Source organism: Nipponia nippon, unplaced genomic scaffold (genome assembly GCF_047370975.1).
Source record: "Nipponia nippon isolate SJK-2023a ecotype South Korea unplaced genomic scaffold, ASM4737097v1 scaffold_3, whole genome shotgun sequence".
NCBI classification, from domain to species: domain Eukaryota; kingdom Metazoa; phylum Chordata; class Aves; order Pelecaniformes; family Threskiornithidae; genus Nipponia; species Nipponia nippon.
In genome coordinates, this window is record NW_028262347.1 from 124,404,768 (window position 1) to 124,428,315 (window position 23,548).

General features: G+C 44.2%; 1 protein-coding gene across 7 annotated transcripts in view; it reads left to right on the plus strand.

Annotated features, from left to right (window-relative positions):
- PTPRE (protein tyrosine phosphatase receptor type E) overlaps window positions 1–23,548 on the plus strand; it is a 112,775-nt gene that overhangs the window by 83,497 nt on the left and 5,730 nt on the right. For all 7 annotated transcript variants that reach the window (XM_087766440.1, XM_087766438.1, XM_087766437.1 and 4 more), the window contains 13 exons: window positions 835–925; window positions 1,459–1,535; window positions 1,659–1,695; window positions 2,494–2,591; window positions 3,623–3,742; window positions 6,571–6,731; window positions 9,854–9,989; window positions 10,407–10,556; window positions 12,879–12,972; window positions 13,823–13,899; window positions 14,878–15,012; window positions 15,709–15,834; window positions 18,544–18,704. In XM_087766440.1, the coding sequence (XP_087622566.1) occupies window positions 835–925; window positions 1,459–1,535; window positions 1,659–1,695; window positions 2,494–2,591; window positions 3,623–3,742; window positions 6,571–6,731; window positions 9,854–9,989; window positions 10,407–10,556; window positions 12,879–12,972; window positions 13,823–13,899; window positions 14,878–15,012; window positions 15,709–15,834; window positions 18,544–18,704 (1,463 nt within the window). The remainder of the gene's footprint in view (window positions 1–834; window positions 926–1,458; window positions 1,536–1,658; window positions 1,696–2,493; window positions 2,592–3,622; window positions 3,743–6,570; window positions 6,732–9,853; window positions 9,990–10,406; window positions 10,557–12,878; window positions 12,973–13,822; window positions 13,900–14,877; window positions 15,013–15,708; window positions 15,835–18,543; window positions 18,705–23,548) is intronic.

The following is a 23,548-nucleotide window of genomic DNA, read 5'->3' on the forward strand; positions in this document are numbered from 1 at the left end:
GCAGCTGAAAGCGCGGGGCAGGAGCCTCGAGCCCTGTCTCTTGATGAACGGGGCCTTTTCCGACGCTCTCCCCGCAGCCCGAGCTCGGCCGCTTGCCTGGTGGTGGCATCTCAGCAGCTTCTGCCTGGAGGTGGAGGGGCTCCACCTCGGACACCTCCTTGTTTTCATCTTCACCCTCTCCGTTTCTTCCTTTCATTTGATTGCTCTGCAAGAGTACTTTTTTTTAAGCTTGACTAATTTATCTGCAGTCCTAGATCTTGCTGATTGCTAGCAGAATTTGACTTGTGCTCGTACAGCGACGTTTAGCATAAAAGAATTGGGATTTATTTTTGCTTCCTCCCTTTCCGCCAGAGTTGGGCCCTCACCTGCGGGTCTCGGCAAGATGTTTGATATTTAATGCTCTTAGCAGTGAGCTATTAACAATCAAACTCTATTTATGTTATTGAACCAACTGTTACTGCTAAAAGTAGCTGTCGGAGCTGAGCCGGAGGAGCGGCGCATCCGCGCGGCTGGGTCACGGCGCTGTGAATCACCGCGGCAGATGGCAGCTTAAAGCAGCGGCTCGGAGTTTAACAATTTTTCTAAATAACTGCGATCTCTGGTGGAAAAATTACTTCTTTTTCCAAAACTGCTGAACTCGTTCTCTGTAGTGAAATCTGCCAGGACGTGGTTTCCTGTTTTAGAGTAATGAAAGTTATTGTGAAAAAAAATAAAATATGTTTAATTCCGTTTGGATGCAAGGCAATATGTATAAATGCAGATTTTCCCTGAGCCATGTGCAGTCGAGAGTTAGCTGTTTTCTAACACATTGACTTTTGTATCTTTTTTTTTCAGTCATTAACACCTGGATATGTGCAGGGAACATTTGAAATGGCAAATAAGGAAGAAAACAGGGAGAAAAACAGATACCCTAACATCTTGCCATGTAAGACGTTACCTTTTCTTTTAAATCGGACAATTAACTCTGGCACTGAGCATGCTGGCAGTAGCGTTTGTTTGCTGAAAATATTCAAGTAATGTAATTTCACTGGTCACAAACGTTCTTCATACGTTGTATGTGCAAAGCCTGTCTGGTTTGTGGCGTGTTTCTAGTAGTGATCTTCTGTTAGGTTTTTCTGTAGCGGTTATCAGGCGCTGCCCTGTAAAGCTTTAGCTCTCACGGGGTTCTACCAACTAACACTGTGGCCAGTGGGAGTTTTAGTGTCTCAGGGTAGTTTTGGGCAATCAAATATGGCAGAGTTTGGGCTTCCAGTGTCGTAGAGCTGCAGTCGCGGTGACCTCCAGGTGTGGGAGCAAAGCAAGACATTTGTGGGGCAAGTTTCTTGATGAGAATTAGGGACAATGTGGGAGACAGCCGGTTTGGGAAATGTGTGCTTAGCCTGGCCTCCTGGTTGCAAGGAAGGAACATATTTCAGATAGATTAACATGAAAACGTGCTTGTAATGTGTTTTCTTCCAGATGATCATTCCAGAGTGATTTTGACCCAAATCGATGGAGTCCCACCTTCAGACTATATTAACGCATCATACATAGATGTAAGTTGACAGTTTTCTACTGTTGGCCAAACTGCAAACTTTGACTGTGAATTAAATAAGTATTTTTCTGCTAGCATACATTGGCATTTCATCTTTTAACTGCTGTGATATTTATTTCCATAGGGTTATAAAGAAAAGAACAAATTTATAGCAGCACAAGGTAATTTATTCTCATTTCTCTATTCCGTACACCTTATGGCTGAGCGTATTTAATTTTAGACGTGTTTTAGAAGTTATTTTCAGCTGCAGATGGTGGCCAAACGTGAGGCAGGATTTAGAGGTTACGGTTTAAATGAAATTAAAGCGAGTGTGAGGTAGCCCACTACCTGTGGACCTGCAGATACTGCTCTGAGCGAGGAGGCTCGCCTTCCCTCCTCCACCCCGGCTTTGCTGCTCTCTCCTTATTTTTCATCTGCCTACTGGGGGTTTGAAAAATGATGTGTCCTGATAATACCTTCTGCCTAAGCGATCCTGATACAGAAATTAGCATTTGCACATGAATTCTTACGCTGTATTTAGTCACAAATTTTGTGAACTTTGTCACCACAATCCCAGACACAAAGCAATAGCTGCCCCTGCCCTTCAGAAATGCTCCTGGCCTGCCCAGCACGACGAGCAGCTCTCAGGACCGGTTGTTCACTGCGGTCACAGGTGATGTTGGCCCTCGGCATGGGGGAGAGCTGCAGAGCAGGAATCCTGAACGATGCTCCTGCCATAGCACGCTGAAAAGAGCATTAATAATATTTCAAGAGAGGAGGTATCTGCTAGAAATGTAGATTTGAGTGCATATGATTGTGTAAAAGAAAATATGGGTTTTTTTTAAAGAAATCTGTGTTATATTCAAAACCTGAGCAGTCTGTAGGAAACAGAGATCTGGGTGGGCACCCAGCGCAGGGGCGAGGGGTGTTCACACTGGTCTCCATCACCCCTCTTGAGCAAAGCTGTATTCTGTCTGCAGGACCGAAGCAAGAAACAGTGAATGATTTCTGGAGGATGATATGGGAGCAGAAGTCAGCTATTATCGTCATGTTAACCAACCTGAAAGAAAGGAAAGAGGTAAAGAGCTTTCAGTTTGCTCTGGGATGTCTCTACGAGAGCGTGCTCCAAAAGCAGGTGTGGGTGCTCAGCGTCTGGCCAGTCACATTTCTGACCACTTCCTTCTCCAGTCCCTGTTAGCACATCGGAGTTTCTGCTCAGAAATGTAGTTTTCATTTCCAAAATACAAATTCATAGACATAGATCTCAAAAAAAATCTGATAGCTAATTTTGTCCTGCGGAGCCCATAACCAAAGGCAAATTCTCATGCCTGTGTTTTAATCGCAGCGTAAGCCTGCGCTTGTGGGTGGGTTTGGTTAGAAACGAAGATAAAAACTTTATTCATTCTTCTGAGAGTTAGGTTTCAAAATTCTTTCTGGCACATGCACGTAAAAACTAAAAACCAATGCTTTTTTCTGGTGAGAGCGATGCTGTTCCTTCCCTTCCCCTCCTCCCTGTACCTGTCTTGCTCCTCCCATTGTGCGAGATTTCTGCGTATGCTGGCTGAACGCCGAGACGCACACGAGACGCGTGAAACATTTCACTGCATTCCTGCTTCGCAGACTTAAGCAGCTAAGTTAAAATACTAACGAAATGTATCATCAGAAACATAAAAGATGCTTTTTAATTATTTTCTTTTCCCCTGGGGGACAGTTTGCTGCACTGAGCATGCTACGTCCTTATTTGAAATATATAAAGTCCTCAAAAACGCGTGGCCGAGAAATAAACCTTGTTTCCCTGGTGACTACACGTCAAGCTTAAAAATATAAGAGTCAAGACATCAGAGTCCCCACAATTAGGCAAACCAAAACAAAAGCTGTGTAGGTCTGGCTAGGTTAAAACGTAACTTCAAAGCTATTCTCACCTTCTCTGCATAAATTTAAGCCTCAATAGCACTAGCGAGGTGTTAAAGCAGTGTTGTGCCAGATGAGAAACTCTGCATGCTCATACGCACACGTATGTACGCTGTTTTCAAATAACTTCATTGTTTTATGAGTGACCACCAATGAAAGCAGGCTCGGTGTTATAAAGCTCACTCCATCTTTGTACAGGAAAAATGTTACCAGTATTGGCCTGACCAAGGGTGCTGGACTTATGGAAATATCCGCGTGTCGGTGGAGGATTGCATAGTTCTGGTGGACTACACCATCCGCAAGTTCTGCGTTCAGTCGGTAAGTAACACTAATGCTCTTGCTGGGTCTTCATTTTAATTTTTAAAGCAGATTGTTACAACGTCAAATATTTGCTTAAAAGAAATTCAGGAAATTAGTTACACGTATTTGCGCAGGGAGAAGGGTGTGGCACCTCTCCGAGGCAGGCGAGCAAGCTCTGCAGGTCAGCACATGCAGCGTCCGCTACAGTTTAATGGATCATAGAATCACAGAATCGTTAAGGTTGGAAAAGACCCTTAAGATCATCGAGTCCAACCGTTAATCTATCACTGCCAAGGCCACTGCTAAACCATGTCCTTGAGCACCATGTCTACCCTTCTTTTAAATACCTCCAGGGATGGGGACCCAACCCCTGCCCTGGGCAGCCTGGGCCAGGGCCTGACAGCTGTTTCAGTGAAGAAATTTTCCCTAATATCCAACCTAAACCTCCCCTGGCGCAGCTTGAGGCCGTCCCCTCTCATCCCATCGCTTGTTACTGGGGAGAAGAGACCGACCCCCCCGGCTCCAGCCTCCTTTCAGGCAGTTGCAGAGAGCGATGAGGGCTCCCCTCAGCCTCCTCTTCTCCAGGCTGAGCCCCCCCAGCTCCCCCAGCCGCTCCTCCCCAGCCTTGGGCTCCAGCCCCTGCCCCAGCCTCGCTGCCCTGCTCTGGCCACGCTCCAGCCCCTCCATGGCCTCCTTGGGGTGATGGGCCCAGCGCTGAGCACAGCATTCGAGGGGCGGCCTCACCGGTGCCCAGTGCAGGGGGACGATCCCTGCCCTGCTCCTGCTGGCCACACTATTCCTGACACAAGCCAGGGTGCCATTGGCCCTCTTGGCCACCTGGGCACACTGCTGGCTCATGTTCAGCGGCTGTCGACCAACACCCCCAGCTCCTTTTCCCCCAGGCAGCTCCCAGCCGCTCCTCCCCACACCTGCAGCGGTGCCTGGGGTTGCTGTGCCCCAAGTGCAGGACCCGGCCCTGAGCCCTGTTGACCCTCACCCAGTGGCCTGGGCCCATCGACCCAGCCTGGCCAGGGCCCTCTGCAGAGCCTTCCTACCCTCCAGCAGATCAACACTCCTGCTCAACTTGGTGTCGTCTGCAAACTGACTGAGGGTGCCCTCGATCCCCTCATCCAGATCATCAGTGAAGATATTGAACAGGACCAGCCCCAACCCTGAGCCCTGGGGAACACCACTGGTGACCGGCCACCAACTGGATTTGACTCCATTCACCACCACTCTCTGGGCTCGGCCGTCCAGCCAGTCTTTAACCCAGCGCAGAGTGCACTTATCCAAGCCGTGAGCAGCCAGCTTCTCCAGGAGAATGCTGCGGGAGACAGTGTCAAAGGCCTTACTAAAGTCCAAGTAGACAACATCCACAGCCTTCCCTTCATCCATTAAGCGGGTCACAAGAGGTTCTGCTTGTTTTTGTCTTGTCTGTAGCCAAGGGCTGTGGAAAGTCATTCCTTGTGACTGCCAGGGAGGGAGCACAGGAGTAGAGTATTGACCTTTTTGGGGGCAAATTGCATAGATAAATAAATGAGTGAATTTGGATCTGTTTGGGTATTTGGAGCAGTCTGTGGATATCAGTTGGCCAATGTCAGCTGGCATTACAGCTTGATTTCTGTTGTATCCTTGGTCTCTGGCACAAGTTAAAGCTTTAGATCACAAGAGAGAAGGTGGGGATGACTTTGCTTTTGTCCACAGAGCGTAGCCTAGTAAGGGAGCAAATTGCTAGAGATCCTCCCACCCCTAAAGGGAGGGCTGCCATGTTTGTAGTGCAGTGACCGACTAATGCAGATTGAAGACTGAAGACAATATGGGCTGGTGAGAGGTGATAAACCACATATAGCTGTGTAGAACCACGTGGGGAGCTCAGAACCCCCCAAAGTATGGGTGCATTCATGCAGCATTAGTTACAGATTATGAACGGTGAAGTAGTCTCTGCTGATTTAGCGTGCAGATCGCTTTGGTATGATTAGTGATCGCTGCTAAGGCATCGCTGAATAGAAATACTCAGAGAAACTGTGCTCAGAAGGCAGAATGGGAAAGGAGTGACGGTACGGAGATGTACATACTGTGGATAAGCTGAAGGGCTGGAAAGTTTATGAATGGGCCCAGCTGCCTTTTACTTGTTGATCACTGCTGAGCATGTGTTAGGAGGATTTGGTTATCCATTGATAGAGATAGGGTAACCTTACAAAACCAGTTGGCTTTCTCCAGTTGAAAAGACATGTCCTTGACCCTGGCTCACAGGCTGAAAGCTTGTGAGACAGGTAGGCTTTATAACTGTAAGGATAGGTTGTGGTTACTGGATGCAGGGGAAACGATGCTGAGCGCTGCTGTCGGTGCTTCTGTAGTAGCTTCTCTTTCATTCTCAAAGAGTAGGTCAGGTCATGAAACTGGCAGTGGCTGGGCGTTCGAGGTCCTTGCTTCATTATTCATATGTGATACGGGAAAAGCTGGCATTTGGCATCTCAGAGCGATGCAGATCCCGAATGTTTAGGCTGAATTTTGTGAGTTTCATCTGAGGCCGCTAAAAGAAGCGTGAAGATTTAAAAGTGAAAAAGGACTTAGGATTTTATCCGTTAGTAACAAATTGTGAGTCTTACTCTTTGCAATCCTATCCTGGGATTATTCCAGTTTTCACCAGAATGCAAAGATGCATTTTAATAATATAAGGTAGTTTTACTCTATGTTTGTATTTTACGTACACTGTAAACTTCCAATCCTTGAGTCAGCCTCTAAGTGTTGCAGGAATTAAAGTCATAAATAACCAGAGCAGTTTGTTTATAAATCTTTGCATGAAAAATGAAATGTCAGACTCGGAGTTTGTGTGTTCCCTGCAGCTTCACGATGGTTGTAAAGCTCCGAGGCTCGTTACGCAGCTTCACTTCACCAGCTGGCCAGATTTTGGGGTGCCTTTCACACCGATCGGGATGCTGAAATTCCTGAAAAAAGTCAAAACGTTGAATCCTGCCCACGCTGGACCAATTGTGGTTCACTGTAGGTATGTATGCGCTCTTCAAGCCATTCTCTTAGCTTGGCCTGGAGTTACGTGTAGAATATCAAGGCTAAATTTTAATCTTCTGTTCATATCCTATGAAATTTGTGTGTGTGTGTGTGTATGTATGTGTGTGTATATATATTTACTTACATATTTATATTTATGTATGTAAAGGGCAATAATATGCTGAGGTTTTGAGAGCCCAGGGTAAAAACAATTTCAAAAGATCTGTCTCTGCTGTCACTTTAAGACTCAAACAGAAGTTGTTGTTTTGGGTCTTTTTTTTTATCCCTGAGTGATACCCAGCGTTTGGTATAAATATGTTCTTTGTCAGAAAAACAGACTTGTAATACAAATCTGTGACCTTTGCCACTAAATGCTCCTCTGAGAATTCATCCCCCACTTCTCCCACAACAAAATTGCAGTTGGCTATGTAAATTATCTATTAAATGCCTAGAAAGATTGGAATAAAGACTTGCATTTAAGAGACTTAAATGCTGCAATTTTAAAAATGTACTGCATAGCAATACAGAGCATATTCCCACTCATTTGGTCACCCGCACGTGAACTTCCTGCTATTAAAGGTTTGTGCTAAACTGTTTGATGTTAGTGAAACCACAAACAAACTCCAAAGCAGTTTTAAAAGAATAATTGCGATCTCTATAGCGACTGTAAGCTGAGGACTGAGCAAGAAGTATCTTTTCAGGAGCAATTATCATAGCGAGGTTAGAATCGAAAGAAAAGAATAGCAGCTTTGTCTTTCTGGGTTTTGGTTTTAAGCAAATAGTTGTAGATTTTTCTATTTGTTTCTTTTTCTCTTGCTTGTGTCAGACAACTAGAGCTACTCTCCCAGAGTCCTTGAAGTGTGTATTATGGAAAAAGAGCGTGGTTGCCTGGACCAAGCCAGCCTTGTTTCTCTCTTCATTTCCATCCAGACCTTGCCTTGCTAGGATTCATCTTCTCTCCCAGGTGTCATACGTGAGAGGCTTAAAGAAAAACATTAAAGGGAAAAAGATGATTTTTAGTAGTCTCCCATAGTCTTTCCTTTGAGAAACCCACAATATTTTTATAGCCTTTTGCCTTGATGTTCTGTGGAGACTCGTACTGGGCTTGAGCTTTATTTTGCACCAGCAGGAAATTCCGTACTTAGTTTTATCAGGAGAAGTAGAGACAAAATAAAGGAAAATTATAAAATAGCTTAGTAAAAATCTGCAGAGATTTAAATATGGTGGTCCAACAGACCACAGTAACACTGTTATGTGTCAGTGCTGGGGGCTACAGCAGTACTTCAGCCTGCTTTAGAAATAAAGAACGAGAGAGGTGACACTTAATTTCCGTTACGGCTCAGGATGTGACACTGCTGAATTGTTGAAAAAAGGAAAGGGAAACTCATCGATAGTGAGCAACCGTCCATTTTTTGTGAGCTTTTATAAAAATATCACCCAGTCATTCTGAGCAAGAACTGCTCCATCGGAATCTTTTGGAAGTTAATAACGGCTAATTTAGCATTTGGAGGTATAGAATTGCAGATAAAATGGGCGGGGAGATTTCTGCCAATTTTTTTTTTCCCAGAAGTTTTCAGAAATACATTTTTTCAGTGAGGAGAGAGCTACATTGAGGAATAGCTGAGGAAGGGATACCCTAGAGTAGGTTAAGGATGGATAAAATCAGGGAACTTCAAGGCAAATGTCAAGGTTGGTGAAATTACCAGCTTTAGCAGGAACGTGCAAGGATGGAATTAGGCGCTGATCTGAAGTAAGGTGACCTTGGGGCAGAGGCCCGGGGAGGGAACAAGGATGTGGAAAAAGGGCTTGTATCTGTAAAAGGAAGGGAAGTGAGGAAGCTGAGCACGGGGCTGGGTGGGTGAAAGCTCGCAGGACTGAGCAACGAAGGACAAATGTGAAGTGACGATGAGCAGCCCACGCTCAGAGGTGGTTTCCAGGACACCTCAGGAAGAGGGAAAATCTCTGTAAACGGAGAGTCAAGAGAGGAGGAGTTGAGGCGGACGCATCTGCGGTGGCAGAAGTCAAACATGAGTGAAAGCAAGCGAGAGTGCCGGGAGCCTTGGCCCCCGTGGGGTAGAAGCTGTGGTGGCCTGTGGTCAATGGTCGCAGAGGGGCCAAGGGGGACCGGCGGGTGGGAGCGCTGGGCCGGGACGTGGCTGGGCGAGGAGAGAGGGGAGCCTGCCAAACCCATGATGAAACGCAAAGGGATTTGGAGGCAGGAGGTTATAGAAGAAGCGTGAAGAAGTTGCATGAAATTTTGGTGGAGGGCCATGGTACTCCACGGGTCTGCTCACCTCGGTCATCCCTCTGGACCTCTGGGATAGGAGGGCTTGGGGCTTCGGTTTCACATGGCGTTTGCTGTTAGAAGTATGTCTGTGTCCATATGAACTAAGTTGTATTATGCATGCAATATTTTCTTTCCCGACATTATTTAAAGCTTAATGTTTCCTGGCTGAAAATTGATCTGTATCTTTGGACACGCTGGGGCGGGGGAAGAGGTTTTTGTCGTGTTTCAGAAGGTGTTTGTGGACACTACAGCAGTTGCTGTACAAAGTAAGCTAACGGAGGGTTAAAGGAGAGCTCTTAATGCCTAGCACAGGATGCCATGCCCTTTTCCTCTGGGAGGAAGAGCTGAAAGTCGCTGGAGCGGTGTAATTTATAATGATCGTGCTCCCTCTCGTGGCTGTTGAAGGATATAAAAAAAAAAGTAAGTAATCTGGGATGGCAGTTAGGAAGTGTAGAACTTCTAACAAGCAACTTATCTAATTGGCATGTGACAGCAACCATGCAGAAAAGAGCAAAAATTAAGAAAAAAAAAAAATTAAAATGTCATCTTAGACTGAATTATTATAGCTGATCAAGCAGAATTTTTTTCCATAGGTCTTTTCCAATATAATTTTGATGTTATCATTTCCGAGCTGTTAAGAGGTGACTTTTTATGTTAAAAACTTAGACCTCTTTTTGTTGCTATCATTGCTAAAATAAAAAATGAAATTTGGTTTTTCACAGTGAGTATTTCAGTCCAGTAAAAACAGCATAAGTTCTGCCTGTGTCATTGCTGTAGCAAGTCCTGCAGTCTTGGTACTTCCACAGAGATTTTGTTTTTGTTTCCTTTTTAAGCGCTGGTGTGGGTCGCACAGGCACGTTTATCGTTATAGATGCCATAATAGACATGATGCACGCCGAACAGAAAGTTGATGTTTTTGAGTTTGTTTCAAGAATCCGTAATCAGCGTCCGCAGATGGTTCAGACTGACGTAAGTGGACTTTAATCAGTGAAATTACAACTTTTTGCCGTCAAAGAAGAATATGCTCCTCTATTTCCACTCTGATATGCATCCCAGTACGTCCTGTTGTGCTGCACGCCTGGATAATTGGAAAATGAACAAAGCCCAGTAGAATGATGGGGTTGGGGAGGAAGATAAAGGCATGCTAGGGCTCTGAAGACCACCGTAGGGCACGTTATCTTTAGGTATCACATCCAGGCTTCCTCATGCACACGACAGTGAAATTTTAGAGAATGCGAGCGATGTACCAGGAAAACTCTGCTTTAGTTTAAGGTACATTTTGATAATTAGTACATTGTAGACCATTGAGACAGATGAAAGTGCCAGAATTCATAGTTCTACTTCCTTGCTTTGCAGTATGCTTATCTGCCTCTTTGCTCGTTCCAGATGCAATACTCCTTCATTTATCAAGCCTTACTTGAATACTACCTCTACGGTGACACGGAGCTAGATGTGTCGTCCTTAGAAAAACATCTACAAACATCACATAACGCGGCACCAAACCTGGTCAAAATAGGGCTAGAAGAAGAATTTAAAGTAAGTACGAAAGCCCTTTGCCATAGGATTTCTACGTGTGGAAACATTTAAGCCAAAAAGATAGTTCAAAAGCAGGAGAAGTGTAACCTTAAAAGAAAAGGTCCATTGGAACGGACCAACTTGTTTTATTTTGTGCTTGCTGTGAATGGGTCCTGCGGAGTCGGTGGCTGGGGCCTTGCTTAACATCCTGTTCTGCAAATGCACGTTCAAAGCGACATCGTTTTACGGACCTTTCCCTATATGCTTTCTGTTTGTTTATAAAAGAAAAATGGAATTATTCTTTCGGTTTGGTACTAGATGCCAGATCAGATAATGCTGGAAGAGGGAGCTGGATTACGTGCACCTTATTTGCATCTCAGCGGGATTGTTAACTCAGTGATGACTGACGGCAGAGCGAATTGCAGAGGACTTACACATCTTGTGCTGAATATCCGAACCTGTCAGGATAAAAAAAAGAAAAAAAAGACATTTCTGTTTAGTGGAGAAACCCCAAAGGCAGAAAGCAACCACGCTGGCTGTTTGTGATCATTGCTTAAAATAGACTTTATTGTCCTGAGGAAACAGAACTTTTCTATGACTTTTGCTCTGCTAAAATATTGATTCTACATATAGGTCTGAAGCATTAAATGACACATAGGCATTAACTGGAGTCCTCCCTGTCTTCTAAAGGATTAATTTAATCAGAAATTGGGAACTGGGAAAAGAAAATGATGTAAAAATAAGTCTGACAATATAGCAACAAGTTCAGAAATCAAAAGTATTGGTCTGAGGGAAGGAAGCAAATGAAAACATCAAGTATTCGCCTTTTTCCAGAATTCCTAGGCTTGTTTTTGCTGTCCACTGTGCCAGCAAGGCTGCACTGAAGTGCAGAGAGCAACGTTTAGTTCTGCCGTGTGTTAGAAAAAGCGCTTCGATGGCTCAGGAGCACCAGGCCCACCTCCACCAAAAAAGAGTAGAGCCATGCTGTAACCGGTAGGAGGGTCTCGGACATGAAGTCTATTGAACACAGCCTTACAGAGCAGCTGAAAAGTGATTTCTCGGAGGGTAGGCATTTCTTTTTAATAGTCTGTTGCCGGTACTAGAGATTTTACTGGAATTGAGATATTCTCCTGAAACTCAGTACCTGGCAAATAGATGCTTGCAGTTTGAAAAATAAATTAAGTTTAATTTAAATTGAATTTATATTAAATAGTTGCTGAAATGCAACTGTGTAACTCTGCTCATTATCTGGTAAGTCCCACCCCAGCAGAAGCAGGCTATTACTGTTGTGTTGTCTTGCCCAATCTTGCGGGCATGTAATCTATACTTTAAAAAACTTTGGGGGGCAAGAGCAGTGTTTGTCTTCTGTGTCCTGGGAATGCTGTCAGCACAGACTGAATAAATAATAAGGAATATTGGTCCCTTCACTCGCAAAAGCTTGAAAACACGGAGAGCCAAGCTGCAGGATGTGGTGCGCGGCAGGCCATAAACTCGTGCGACCTTGTTATGCCAGAAAGAGGGTGGTGTGCCGCAGGGAAAGCACCGTCCCGAACTAAAGGACCAGGGTTTTAATACTCTGAACAGGATTGTAATAATAGTAATATGAAGGAAATTAATGTGAATATGAATTCAGTTCATGTTTTGACCATAAAGGAAGCGAAGTCTATAAAAGAGAAGTTTTTTCAGCGTTGGAGAACAATGTGGAAATGCAAAGGCTGTTACCGCAGTGCCAGGCTGGCTGGAGCGCCCGTCGGCACCCCTCCCCATCGGGGGCTGCGGCTGCCGGGAGCGACGCTGGGCGGTGTGCTGGGCGGCCTGCCTCTGCTCACGGAAAGGCCGGGAAGAAAAAAAATAAAATTAATTCGATAGAATGGCACGCAGACCTTTCTATTAAAAGGTATTTTCAAAAGTGGCTGATTTTATGAAACTGAATTTCCAGATGTCAAATTTAAGAAATGGAGGCCTTTTCAAAGGGAATGGGTACTCTGTGCTTCTGAAAGCCACGCTCAGACCCTCCAAAAGTGTCTTAAAAGAAAAAAAACAGACCCAAAAGGTTAAAATCTGCTGTCATTTTACAGCCCTTAAGCTTTATTGATATGCCTTGGGAGTATGTTCAGATTCTTAAATATTTATCAGTATGAAAAAATTACATGACTTATTCTTAATTCATTTTTATAGGCAGGACGACGAGGTGGCTTTTGTGAAAGGTCAGTCTCTCCTTGACTGCGTTACTGTTTAGTACCTGCCAAAGGCACTTGGGAACCCTCTGGGTGCAGGATACGGTGAGCAAGAACCACTTCTGTTCCAGTGAGTTCTCATCCCTGTTTGTGTGCTTTATTACAGAAGTTAACAAATGTTCGAATAATGAAGGAAAACATGAGAACTGGCAATCTTCCAGCAAACATGAAGAAAGCTAGAGTCATCCAGATTATCCCATGTAAGAGATTAACTTTTTATAGAGAGAAACAAGTGCTATAAATACGTGATTATCCTAAGGCTGTCGTGAGTATGCACTATTTCTGTAGGTTGACAACAACACAGCTTATATCAGAATACAGCTCTGGGGGGATAAATCAAGAATAGAGGTGCTGCCTGGATTTGGAAACTGGAATTAAGATGATAATTACTGCATATGTCTTAAAGAGAAAAATTATAACTTCTCTGCCTGTAAAATTCAAATGCTTTCACAACCTGTTGCTTGTCCAGAATGGTAGTTTTTGGGTTTGCTTCATTTTTAGCTAGAACACCTTTTTTGGAGTGTTCCATCAGCTGTCCCCTTGGTTTTGTTGTCCTTTCTGCAGGCAGAGTCTGCTCTAAAGTTCTAGAGAACTTACTGATACAAACAGCACTATCCTCTCCTTACGAAGTATAATGCCCTTATAAAATGTCTGTAAACAATTTCATGAATTGTTTTTTACTTTATCAATGTAAAATGTATTATGATCAGATATTTTTTGTGACTGAATTAAATAATTCAGCAGTTTCACCTCTTAAACCCACGTGTTTTCTGAGCGATTCCTTGCATAGCCTGGAGCAGCACGGCAGTGTCTGCACCTGAAAATGAAAGTCTCAGACCTCGCTGGCCATATCCTGTGTGAACGGAAAAACAGCAGCAGAAAAGCTATGCCCTCCTCCACACGCTTACTAAATGCTGGATAAGATCTTTGAGACACTCTTTGGCTTTTAGATAAAAGATTTTTGTCATTTTTGTTCTTTCACAAATGTAATAGTGGAGCAATCAACGTACAGTTAACAAAAGTAAGACTAGACTTTTTTTTTCCCCCCAGATGATTTTAATAGAGTGATTCTGTCAATGAAAAGAGGGCAAGAGTACACAGACTACATCAATGCTTCCTTCATAGATGTACGTATAAAAAATTTTCATGTATTTAAATTGCAAGTCAAATATTTTGCTGTTGCTGATAAGTCTTTTTGAAGAGACACAATCAACTTGGCTTATGAAGAACATCAGCGTTTTTGTTTGGGTTCAGTTTATGAGAGTTTCCAAATACATGTCTTATCTGGTGTCTTCAATTTCAGTTTAAATGGTTGTGTAATTTAAATATTCTTCTTGTTAGATTTATAAACTAAGGTTTTTATTAATTTCTAACGAAGAGGCAGCGAAACAAATTAGCTATAGAACTAACATCCAACGGTTCCATTATCTACGTTCAGGTTAACGGATGTAAATACGTGCTCTTCTGAGGAAAGGAAAAAGAGAAGCCCATGTTCAGCATGGGGAAAGGCTATCGCAGGGTCTGGGAGCCAGGGCTTACCTAGGCAGACCTGCGGTAATCCCGAACTTCGTTCCCTGCTTCCTCTTGGAACCAGGGCAACACCTTCCACGGTGTCTTCTTTTTATTTAAATATGAGAATTAATTATATCCTCAAGCAGTCAAACCCCATTAGTGATTGAGGATTGTGGATACTACAGCTGTGAAGATCACATCAGTATGTAAATAGAACTGTAGCTCAAAAATGGAGTTAAATGTTAACCACTGCAGCTATTAGCTTTCCTATAGAATTATGAGAATCTCGTCGTGAAACCCTTTCAGTTACCTATTCCTGCAGAACTGCATCCCTTCAGCCATGACTGTAAAAAGGCATAACATACAACTCAGGATTGTGAATTTGGGGGATTTTTTCCCTGTGTTTCTGGCAACGAGCAAGAATTGGGTGGGCTCAGTGTCACCAGCTTTGCAGTAACCACCGCGCTGCCAAGCCGCGCGGCTCACGGGAAGCACCGGTTTCTGTAGCGATCTCCTCTCCGACTTTCACCGCCGTCCCCCTTCGCTTGTACTCGCGTGTCGTGACATAAACGCCTCCTGCTCCTTCTCTGCAGGGCTATCGCCAGAAGGATTACTTCATTGCCACCCAGGGACCGCTGCCTCACACGGTGGAGGATTTCTGGCGGATGGTCTGGGAGTGGAAGTGCCACACCATCGTCATGCTCACAGAAGTTCAAGAGAGGGAGCAGGTACGTGTCCTACAGCTGCCGGCTCCAGAGCAAAGCAGTTGCTGGTAACACCTGTTAAAACATGAGCATTAATACTCATATTTTAAATTATATAATTTATATAAATAAAATAAATTATTCGTTGCCTATACACTCGAGCGATGTGAGATTTTTCTGCCTTTCCTAAAATGAGCTTTTGCGTCACTGTTTGGTGTGGGCCAGTGTCACTACTTTTGCTTGAATTGTCAGAAAACCCATCCAAACTGGTGAAAATTACGGTTTGTGAAAGGGCCCGGTTCACATTAAAAGCACAAAATGTATAGGGATGCCTGATACGGAGCAGCGGTTTGGGATTTGGGAACAGCTGGACAAAGGTTTGTGAAAACTTCCCTCCCTGTTCTGCCAGTAGAAGCTCTGGTGGCTTATTCTGAACCTCTCCTAGCACATCATTAATTAATTAATTGAGTTACGTATTTTATTCTAATCTGGTTTAAAGCAGTATTTGCCGTCTATGACTCCTAAGCCCTTTTCATCTTAATGGTCTATGTTATAGAAATATTTCATTGCTGTATTCTCGGTTATTAGCCTTTTCATTACAAAGTGTTTTGAACATGTTTATTGTGCCGTATGTCGTGTCCTGCATCAGAGACTCACGGCAATGTCGATAACTGGGAAAAAATGTCAAGGAACGTTTACAATTCTCTCTCAATTTTGCAGGAAAAATGCTGCCAGTACTGGCCATCAGAGGGCTCTGTAACTCACGGAGAGATAACCGTAGAAATAAAGAACGACAGCCTGTTAGATGCCATAAGCGTAAGGGACTTCATCGTTACATACAATCAGGTAATGTTTTCAAATTACAAGAGGTTTTTTGCATTTGGAGGCATTTACGAATAGGATTATGTAACTTAAATTCTGGAATTCCTCTCTAAAGATAAAGGTGGTTGATCGGCATCGGACATTGTATCAGCGCAGGGGAAGCTTACATGAAACATTTTTGCTTAAAGCCCCATGAAAATTCTGGTCAGTAAAACATGCCCGTGCTCAAAGTGGAGTATGGGGTTTTTTTGGGTTTTGATTTTTTTTTAATGTTTTGTTGTTGCTGTTATTCTTGTATTTTCTCCCATCTCCCACATATTGAATAAAATGTTCTTTAATAGATATTTTTAAATCCTATGAAGCATTTTAACTTACCTCTGCCTACCAGCTCTTCCTTTATGTTGCTCTGCTACAGGCGCGATCTACTCAAAGCCTGGTTTTGATCTTTTGGACGTGCATCTCTTCACTCACTGCACCATTTCTTTAGGATCTGATTTGCATTGCTCTTTTTGAAAAATAACAAAAAAATTACTTGCAGTTAAGAATGTAATTCATTTGACTACTTACTGCATTGCATATAATTTATGCACTTAAATAGTTGTCACAGGCAAAGCAAAAGGACTTCAAATTTGCAGTACTCTGTTTCCTTAAGAAGGAGGGGGGTGGATTAGGCGTGAATACACACCGAGCTTCACAAAGCAGAGGGTCCTGGTCAATGTGCTGACTTCTGTCACATTGGAAAGTATTAAAACTCAAGTAACATTTCAAGTAGCATTTTACTTGGTCACGAGTAGTGTTCCCCAGGGCTTAGTACGTGGGGCCAGTTCTGTTTAATACCTTCATCAATGATCTGGATGAGGGGATCGAGGGCACCCTCAGTCAGTTTGCAGAGGACACCAAGTTGAGCAGGAGTGTTGATCTGCTGGAGGGTAGGAAGGCTCTGCAGAGGGACCTGGCCAGGCTGGGTCGATGGGCCCAGGCCACTGGGTGAGGGTCAACAAGGCTCAGGGCCGGGTCCTGCACTTGGGGCACAGCAACCCCAGGCACCGCTGCAGGCGTGGGGAGGAGCGGCTGGGAGCTGCCTGGGGGAAAAGGAGCTGGGGGTGCTGGTCGACAGCTGCTGAACATGAGCCAGCAGTGTGCCCAGGTGGCCAAGAGGGCCAATGGCATCCTGGCTTGTGTCAGGAATAGTGTGGCCAGCAGGACCAGAGCAGGGATCGTCCCCCTGCACTGGGCACTGGTGAGGCCGCCCCTCGAATGCTGTGCTCAGCGCTGGGCCCCTCACCCCAAGGCGGCCATGGAGGGGCTGGAGCGTGGCCAGAGCAGGGCAGCGAGGCTGGGGCAGGGGCTGGAGCCCAAGGCTGGGGAGGAGCGGCTGGGGGAGCTGGGGGGGCTCAGCCTGGAGAAGAGGAGGCTGAGGGGAGCCCTCATCGCTCTCTGCAACTGCCTGAAAGGAGGCTGGAGCCAGGGGGGGTTGGTCTCTTCTCCCAGGTAGCAAGCAACAGGACGAGAGGAAACAGCCTCAAGTTGTGCCAGGGAAGATTTAGATTGGATATTGGGAAAAATTACTTCATGGAGAGAGTGGTCAGGCCCTGGCACAGGCTGCCCAGGGCAGTGGTGCAATCACAGTCCCTGGAAGTGTTCAAAAAAACGTGTGGATGTGGTGCTTAGGGACGTGGCTTAGAGGTGGACCGGGCAGTTAGGTTAACGGTTGGACTCGATGATCTCAGAGGTCCTTTCCAACCATAACGATTCTATGATTTTAGGTAATATCCAAAGAGCAATGTTTTTGCGCTACAGTCCAGCATCGTTAGAAGTGTTTGCTGCCGCAGATCTAAGAACTCTGAGTAACTTTGTGCCTGAGTCCAGCTAGACTACATCAGTGATCTGAAGCAATATTAAGTTAAAAGATCTCCTGCAGAGCTGGGAGGAAGGATTGACCAAGCCTTTTTCCTCATATTGGTGCAATATTCCAGGCTTCTACCACAAAACAGTGTCCCGAGACCCCCCATCAGACTTGTTCAGTAGATGTCCCCTGTGGTGGACACGTTGCAAGCACCTAGCATCAGCAGAGCCCTAGTGTTTTCAACTCTCTGTGGCTTGCAAGAGTTGATATGTAGTAAAATTGCCAGAATATTAATGTTGCATCCATACACTATTATAATGCAGTCATAGGAAAGAGCAAGCAAAAATCTCAGGGTACTTAAACCATACGAAGGTGAAGAGCCTTTGTGCATCCCAACCTGTCTAGAGCTAACTGCACTAGCATGGTATTGATACCTATTGCAACTTTTAGTGTGGTTTTAATCAGCAAGCATAGAGATAAGGCAAATAATTGTTAAGTTCCAAAGTAGCAGGTAGCGTTGTGCAAAGATGAGGGCATTTCATGAATTGGGTTGTTTTAATGGCACTTTGGGTTTGGCCTGTGCATGATGAAAGCTTCCAACCAGTGGTACTTGGGATGAATATTCCTTAAATGTATCCTTAGTACTGCCCTGGTGAAGCAGGCTTGCAAATCAAAAGGCAAACCGTAGGGGTAAATTACCAGCACAGCGGATGGGGAATTTGGAAACAGAACTCTCAGGTCTGCATGACCAATATCTTACGGACCAGGCTGCAAACAGCCCCCTCTACTACAGTGGTGCAAAATTGATGCTACAAATGTTTACGGTAAGAAGTGTGTTTCCGTTTTGAAGGAGCAACTGGATAAATCTGGTGTTTTCCTGCACGCAGGGTAACCAGGAGAAGCAAAGCAGGCTCGTTCGGCAGTTCCATTTCCATGGGTGGCCAGAAATCGGGATTCCTGCAGAAGGAAAAGGGATGATCGACCTGATAGCAGCTGTCCAAAAGCAGCAGCAGCAAACGGGCAATCACCCGATTACCGTGCACTGCAGGTAAGAGTCGCCTCTTCTTCCCACCATTAGCGAAGGAACCAGTTTGCTTTTTCTCCAGTTGGGTTGCTTTTACAGCAGTTTTTGCTCATGAGGGGAGTGGACTGCATCCTTTAAAAAATAAATAGAAATTAAGAAATAAGAGAAGATAGAAAAAGAGAAAATCTAGTATTGCATAAAGGATTTTTGACTTGTCTTTTGCTAAATTAGCACATTGGATACCTTAATGGTAGCTGTAATGGCTGGGAGTAAACAAATGGATTAACTTGGGGTGTTGTAGACTTGCACCTGAGTTTTGCTAAACGCTGTGATTAGGAAAGTAAAGCTGTAGGTTTATTGCAGTGATGTGTAATACACCCCATAGTCTACTGGGATCAAAACGCTGTTGGTTTTTACAAACTGTCAGGAGAAAAAAATATATCCCTCATCTGAGCAGAAGGCAACATGTACCCCTGTCCTTGAAAGCCAATTCGAGAGCTGGGAGGACAGAAAAAACAATGTTTACATTAATGGTAAGAGGTAGCTTGTGTATGACTTTGATACATGATAACTAAAATATATCTTTGTCCTGTGCCAGGTTTTCACTTTTGGGTTTTTTTTTAAATGTACTTTTTTATTGCAGCATCTTTTTTTTTTTTCTCCTTGTTTTTTTTTTAAAGGTATACATTGGGCTTTTCCACTATTTTTTCAAATGATATTTTTCAGACTGTGGGGTTTTTAATCAGTCTTTTAAATTTGTCTTTTCTGTACTACATCTGCTGATTTTTAAAAAGGAGTAGTAAAACTGGTATTCTGCCTTTTTCTAATTCAGAACTCATACCTTGCTTTTAAAATATTTTAATCTTTATAAACCAATAAAGCTTTTTCTGTTTTCTGGTCAATACAAAGTCAAGCTCACAGTACACGGGGACAGGGTCAGCAGGGTTTCAGAGCCTCCAGAAGAGAAGTTCCTATGTTTTGTTTTGTTTTTATAAAGAAGCAGCTATTAACCCGAGGAGGTCACCCTTTGACGTGAACCTCTCTTCGGCTGTGGACTGCTTGGGCCTGCTCTGGGAGATGCGCTGGCTGATTCCCAGCTGCTCTTCCCAGCGTGGAAGTTTGCAGAGGCCGCATCTCTGCTGTGTTCGTGTAAGGCCTCGTGCAGCGCAGCGTCTCTTGCGGTTGAAGCTCACAGGCTTAACCACGACATAAAAACAATCATCGTTTCTTCTCCGATGGCCCTCAAAATCAGTTATTTAATTCATGCTAAATATTGCCCTTTTAATCTTTTCCTCTTGGGCACGTTGTACAAGAAAAACTGATTTTGCTGGACCCTGGCCATCTTCTAGCAATACACGGAGGTCAAGGTCCTGGCATCCTTCTGTCTAACAACGTGTTACATTAATTGTGATATTTTCTCTACCTGTCTGTGGTCCCACTATTGAGAAACGCTTGGCACCTGCACTGTGACCGAGACCCCCTGTGACTGACTACTGCGTGAATAAGCTTCTCCAGCCTCTTGCCAGTGAGCTAGACAGTATGTTGCTGCTTCTAGATTTTTCCTGCATTTCAGAGAACATCCATCTGGTTTTGAATGAGTAACTGATTATTTTTTCTTCTGAAAAAAAACAAAACAAAACAAAACCAACTATATTGATTTATGTGCCACTCAGATTGTTCCTGTAGCATCACCTCCAGGGAAGTACGCTCACTGACCATTTGGAAGTATTTTGGTAGAAAAGCTTGTCTGCTTGCTTGCTCGAGTTCGAATTGGGAACGGCACATCACAGCTGTTCTCTGCAGCGTACGCTGACTTTTCTTTCGCTCTGATTTGAGTTTTAAAGGTGCTGCCCCAGTCTCTGAGAACTACAGTTTGTGTTTGGCTGGCTGCAATGTCACCTGTATTTTCATGCACTGTTGAAGCAAAGAGATCCTGGGAGCATGAGCCAGGACTCGGATTTGTTGGTGTTTTGGGACATGATCTTGTACCAATGCATATTCATTGCTAGACCTTTCTCCTTCTTGCTTCAGGAGTGTTTTCATAGAATCATAGAATGCTTTGGGATGGAAGGGACCTTGAAAGGCCACCCAGTCCATCCCCCTGCCATGAGCAGGGACATCTACAACCAGATCAGGTTGCTCAGAGCCTCGTCCAACCTGGCCTTGAATGTTTCCAGGGATGGGGCATCTACCACCTGTCTGGGCAACCCCTTCCAGTGTTTCACCACCCTCATCGTAAAAAAATTTCTTCCTTATATTTAGTCGGAATCTCCCCTCCTTTAGTTTAAAACCATCCCCCCTTGTCCTGTCGCAGTAGACCTGGCTAAAAAGTCTGTCCCCATCTTTCTTATAAGCCCCCTTTAAGTACTGAGAGGCCACAATAAGGTCTCCCCGCAGCCTTCTCTTCTCCAGGCTGAACAACCCCAGCTCCCTCAGCCTTTCCTCACAGCAGAGGTGCTCCAGCCCTCTGAGCATTTTTGTGGCCTCCTCTGGCCCCTCTCCAACAGGTCCCTGTCCTTCCCGTGCTGAGGACCCCCGAGCTGGACGCAGGGCTCCAGGGGGCTCTCCCGAGAGCAGAGCAGAGGGGCAGAATCCCCTCCCTCGCCCTGCTGGCCATGCTGCAGGTGATGCAGCCCAGGAGATGGTTGGCTTTCTGGGCTGTGAGAGCACATTGCTGGCTCATGTCCAGCTTTTCGTCTATCAAGTCCTCCTAGGGGCTGCTGTCCATCCCTTCATCCTCCAGCCTGTGCTGATACCAGGGATTGCCACGACGCAGGTGCAGGACCTCGCACTTGGCCTTGTTGAACCTCATGAGGTTCACACAGGCCCACCTCTCCAGCCTGTCCAGGTCCCTCTGGATGGCACCCCGTCCCTCAGGCATGTCGACTGCACCGATCAGCTCGGTGTCACCTGCAGACTTGCCGAGGGTGCGCTTTGCTGGTTTCATACATTCTCCCTAGGGGCTGTGGGTTCCCCCACCCCGTGGTGGCCACGCTTGAGGGTGATGATGATGACATTTTGTGTTTGCTTCTGCAATTTGACAAATTTGAACAGCCTCTTTTTTTTAATTGCTAGGGAGTTAAAACTCTGAATGATAATTAAAGCAGGTAAAATATCAAGGAATATTTTTTATATATATATATTATTTTATATATAAATTACTTACTTTATTATAAGTAAGTAATGCCTTTGATATGTGCATTAGATGTGTAAGAACGGTTTGAGGTATACATTGCTTCTACTTTCCCAAGCTTTTAGACTTGAAGCCTCTCTGAAGCCTTAGCTTAATCTTTTGGCATGCATTTGTCCTAGGTTGTTTGAAATCTACTGCAATCACTATAAAATGGATTCAAACAAGAAAATAAAACCCAAACCACACAATGTATTCTAATGTTGAGAATTCTCTCCTGTCCCTACTTGGACAGCCTGTACATCACAGCTTTTGAGTTACTTGCACTTCTCCATGAAGTCACACATGAGTCTTCAAATATAAATTAATGTAACTTTATGAATAAGTAAACACATATCAAGTCTAAGACTGCTTTTTCAGAGTGTTCAGGTGAACTTGTGAAAACTTCTGTTCATTTTTTCCAACTATTTATGAACAGTTTAAGGAACTGCTAAAAAAGATAATTCTTAAGTAGAATCAAGACATAACCCTAAATAGTTTAGAAAGGTTTTGCTAGCTGAGTTGCCAAAAGAAATCAAAGCCAATCTGTTCTAAATCCGAACTCCCTTCTCTTCCAGTGCGTGTCTGCAGCTGCCTTCTCTTTAGCTCCTGGCTACCTACGCTTCGTCTCCCTTCAGTCTCCTCCTTTCCGTGCTCTATAAACTATGCAAGGCTGCGGTGTTAGGCAGAGATCCCTTGCTTTTGTCTTCTGCCCACTCTTTGCCCATTCAGCATGTCCTTTGCCTTTGAACTTTCCGTCCCAAGAAATGACGTTTGAGTCAAATTTAAAAGTTATCTTTTTTTTTAAGGGAATTGCAGAAAGAGAAGCGAGTATGCAAAAAGTAGTGCTGTGTTCCCATGAGACAACACATATTTTCTCCTCCTTTTCAAATGCAGTTTAGTTTTCCATGCATCCCTACTAAAAATTCTTAAATTAATTAAAAAACCCCCACCTTGTATGGGCTTTAAGGGTTTGCTAAAAGGATGTTTTCGGAAGAGTGAGCCCAGCACAAGGAGCGTTGAAAATGGAGTGCAAAGCAATGGATACCTACCTCTTCTAGGTATAAATGGATAAGCCACATGCGTGATGATGTGTGTGTACAGGTTTACTTCATGTCTTCATCTCTTTTGATAGTTGTAAATCTATTCTGAAATGCATCACTCATGGGTTACTCTAGAAACCAGTTACGGTTACTAGAGATTAGCTAACTACAAATAAATCTGAACCCTTTTAGACTTTGTAGTTGTCTTTAGTCTGATGGAAGTAACTGTCCAAGGGGAATGACGCACCTAATCCATTGTACCTCTTCATTCTTCCTCAGCGAGACTTTTAACGTAGCCAGCTGAGGATACACGCGTTTGCACTTAATCTTTTCATAAGGCTTGTGCTTAATTTTTTTTTTGCGTTTGACAGAAATAAGGTAGAAGCAATGACATGTGATTACAATTCACCTACTTAATTTATAAATTTAATACATTTTGAGTTTATCCTTACTCAGCAATTACTCATCTGATGGAGTGGATGGCTGATGGCCAATTTCCCAATCCCATCCTGGTTATAGTAACTATTCCCTATCGAAGCCATTGGCCTTCCAGTGCACAGCCACTGTTTTGTTGGTGTCAAATAGTCCCTAATTAGTGTGATTAGGAGAGAGAAAGAAATCTTTTGTTGTAATTTTTTTTTTCTCTAGTTAGGCAT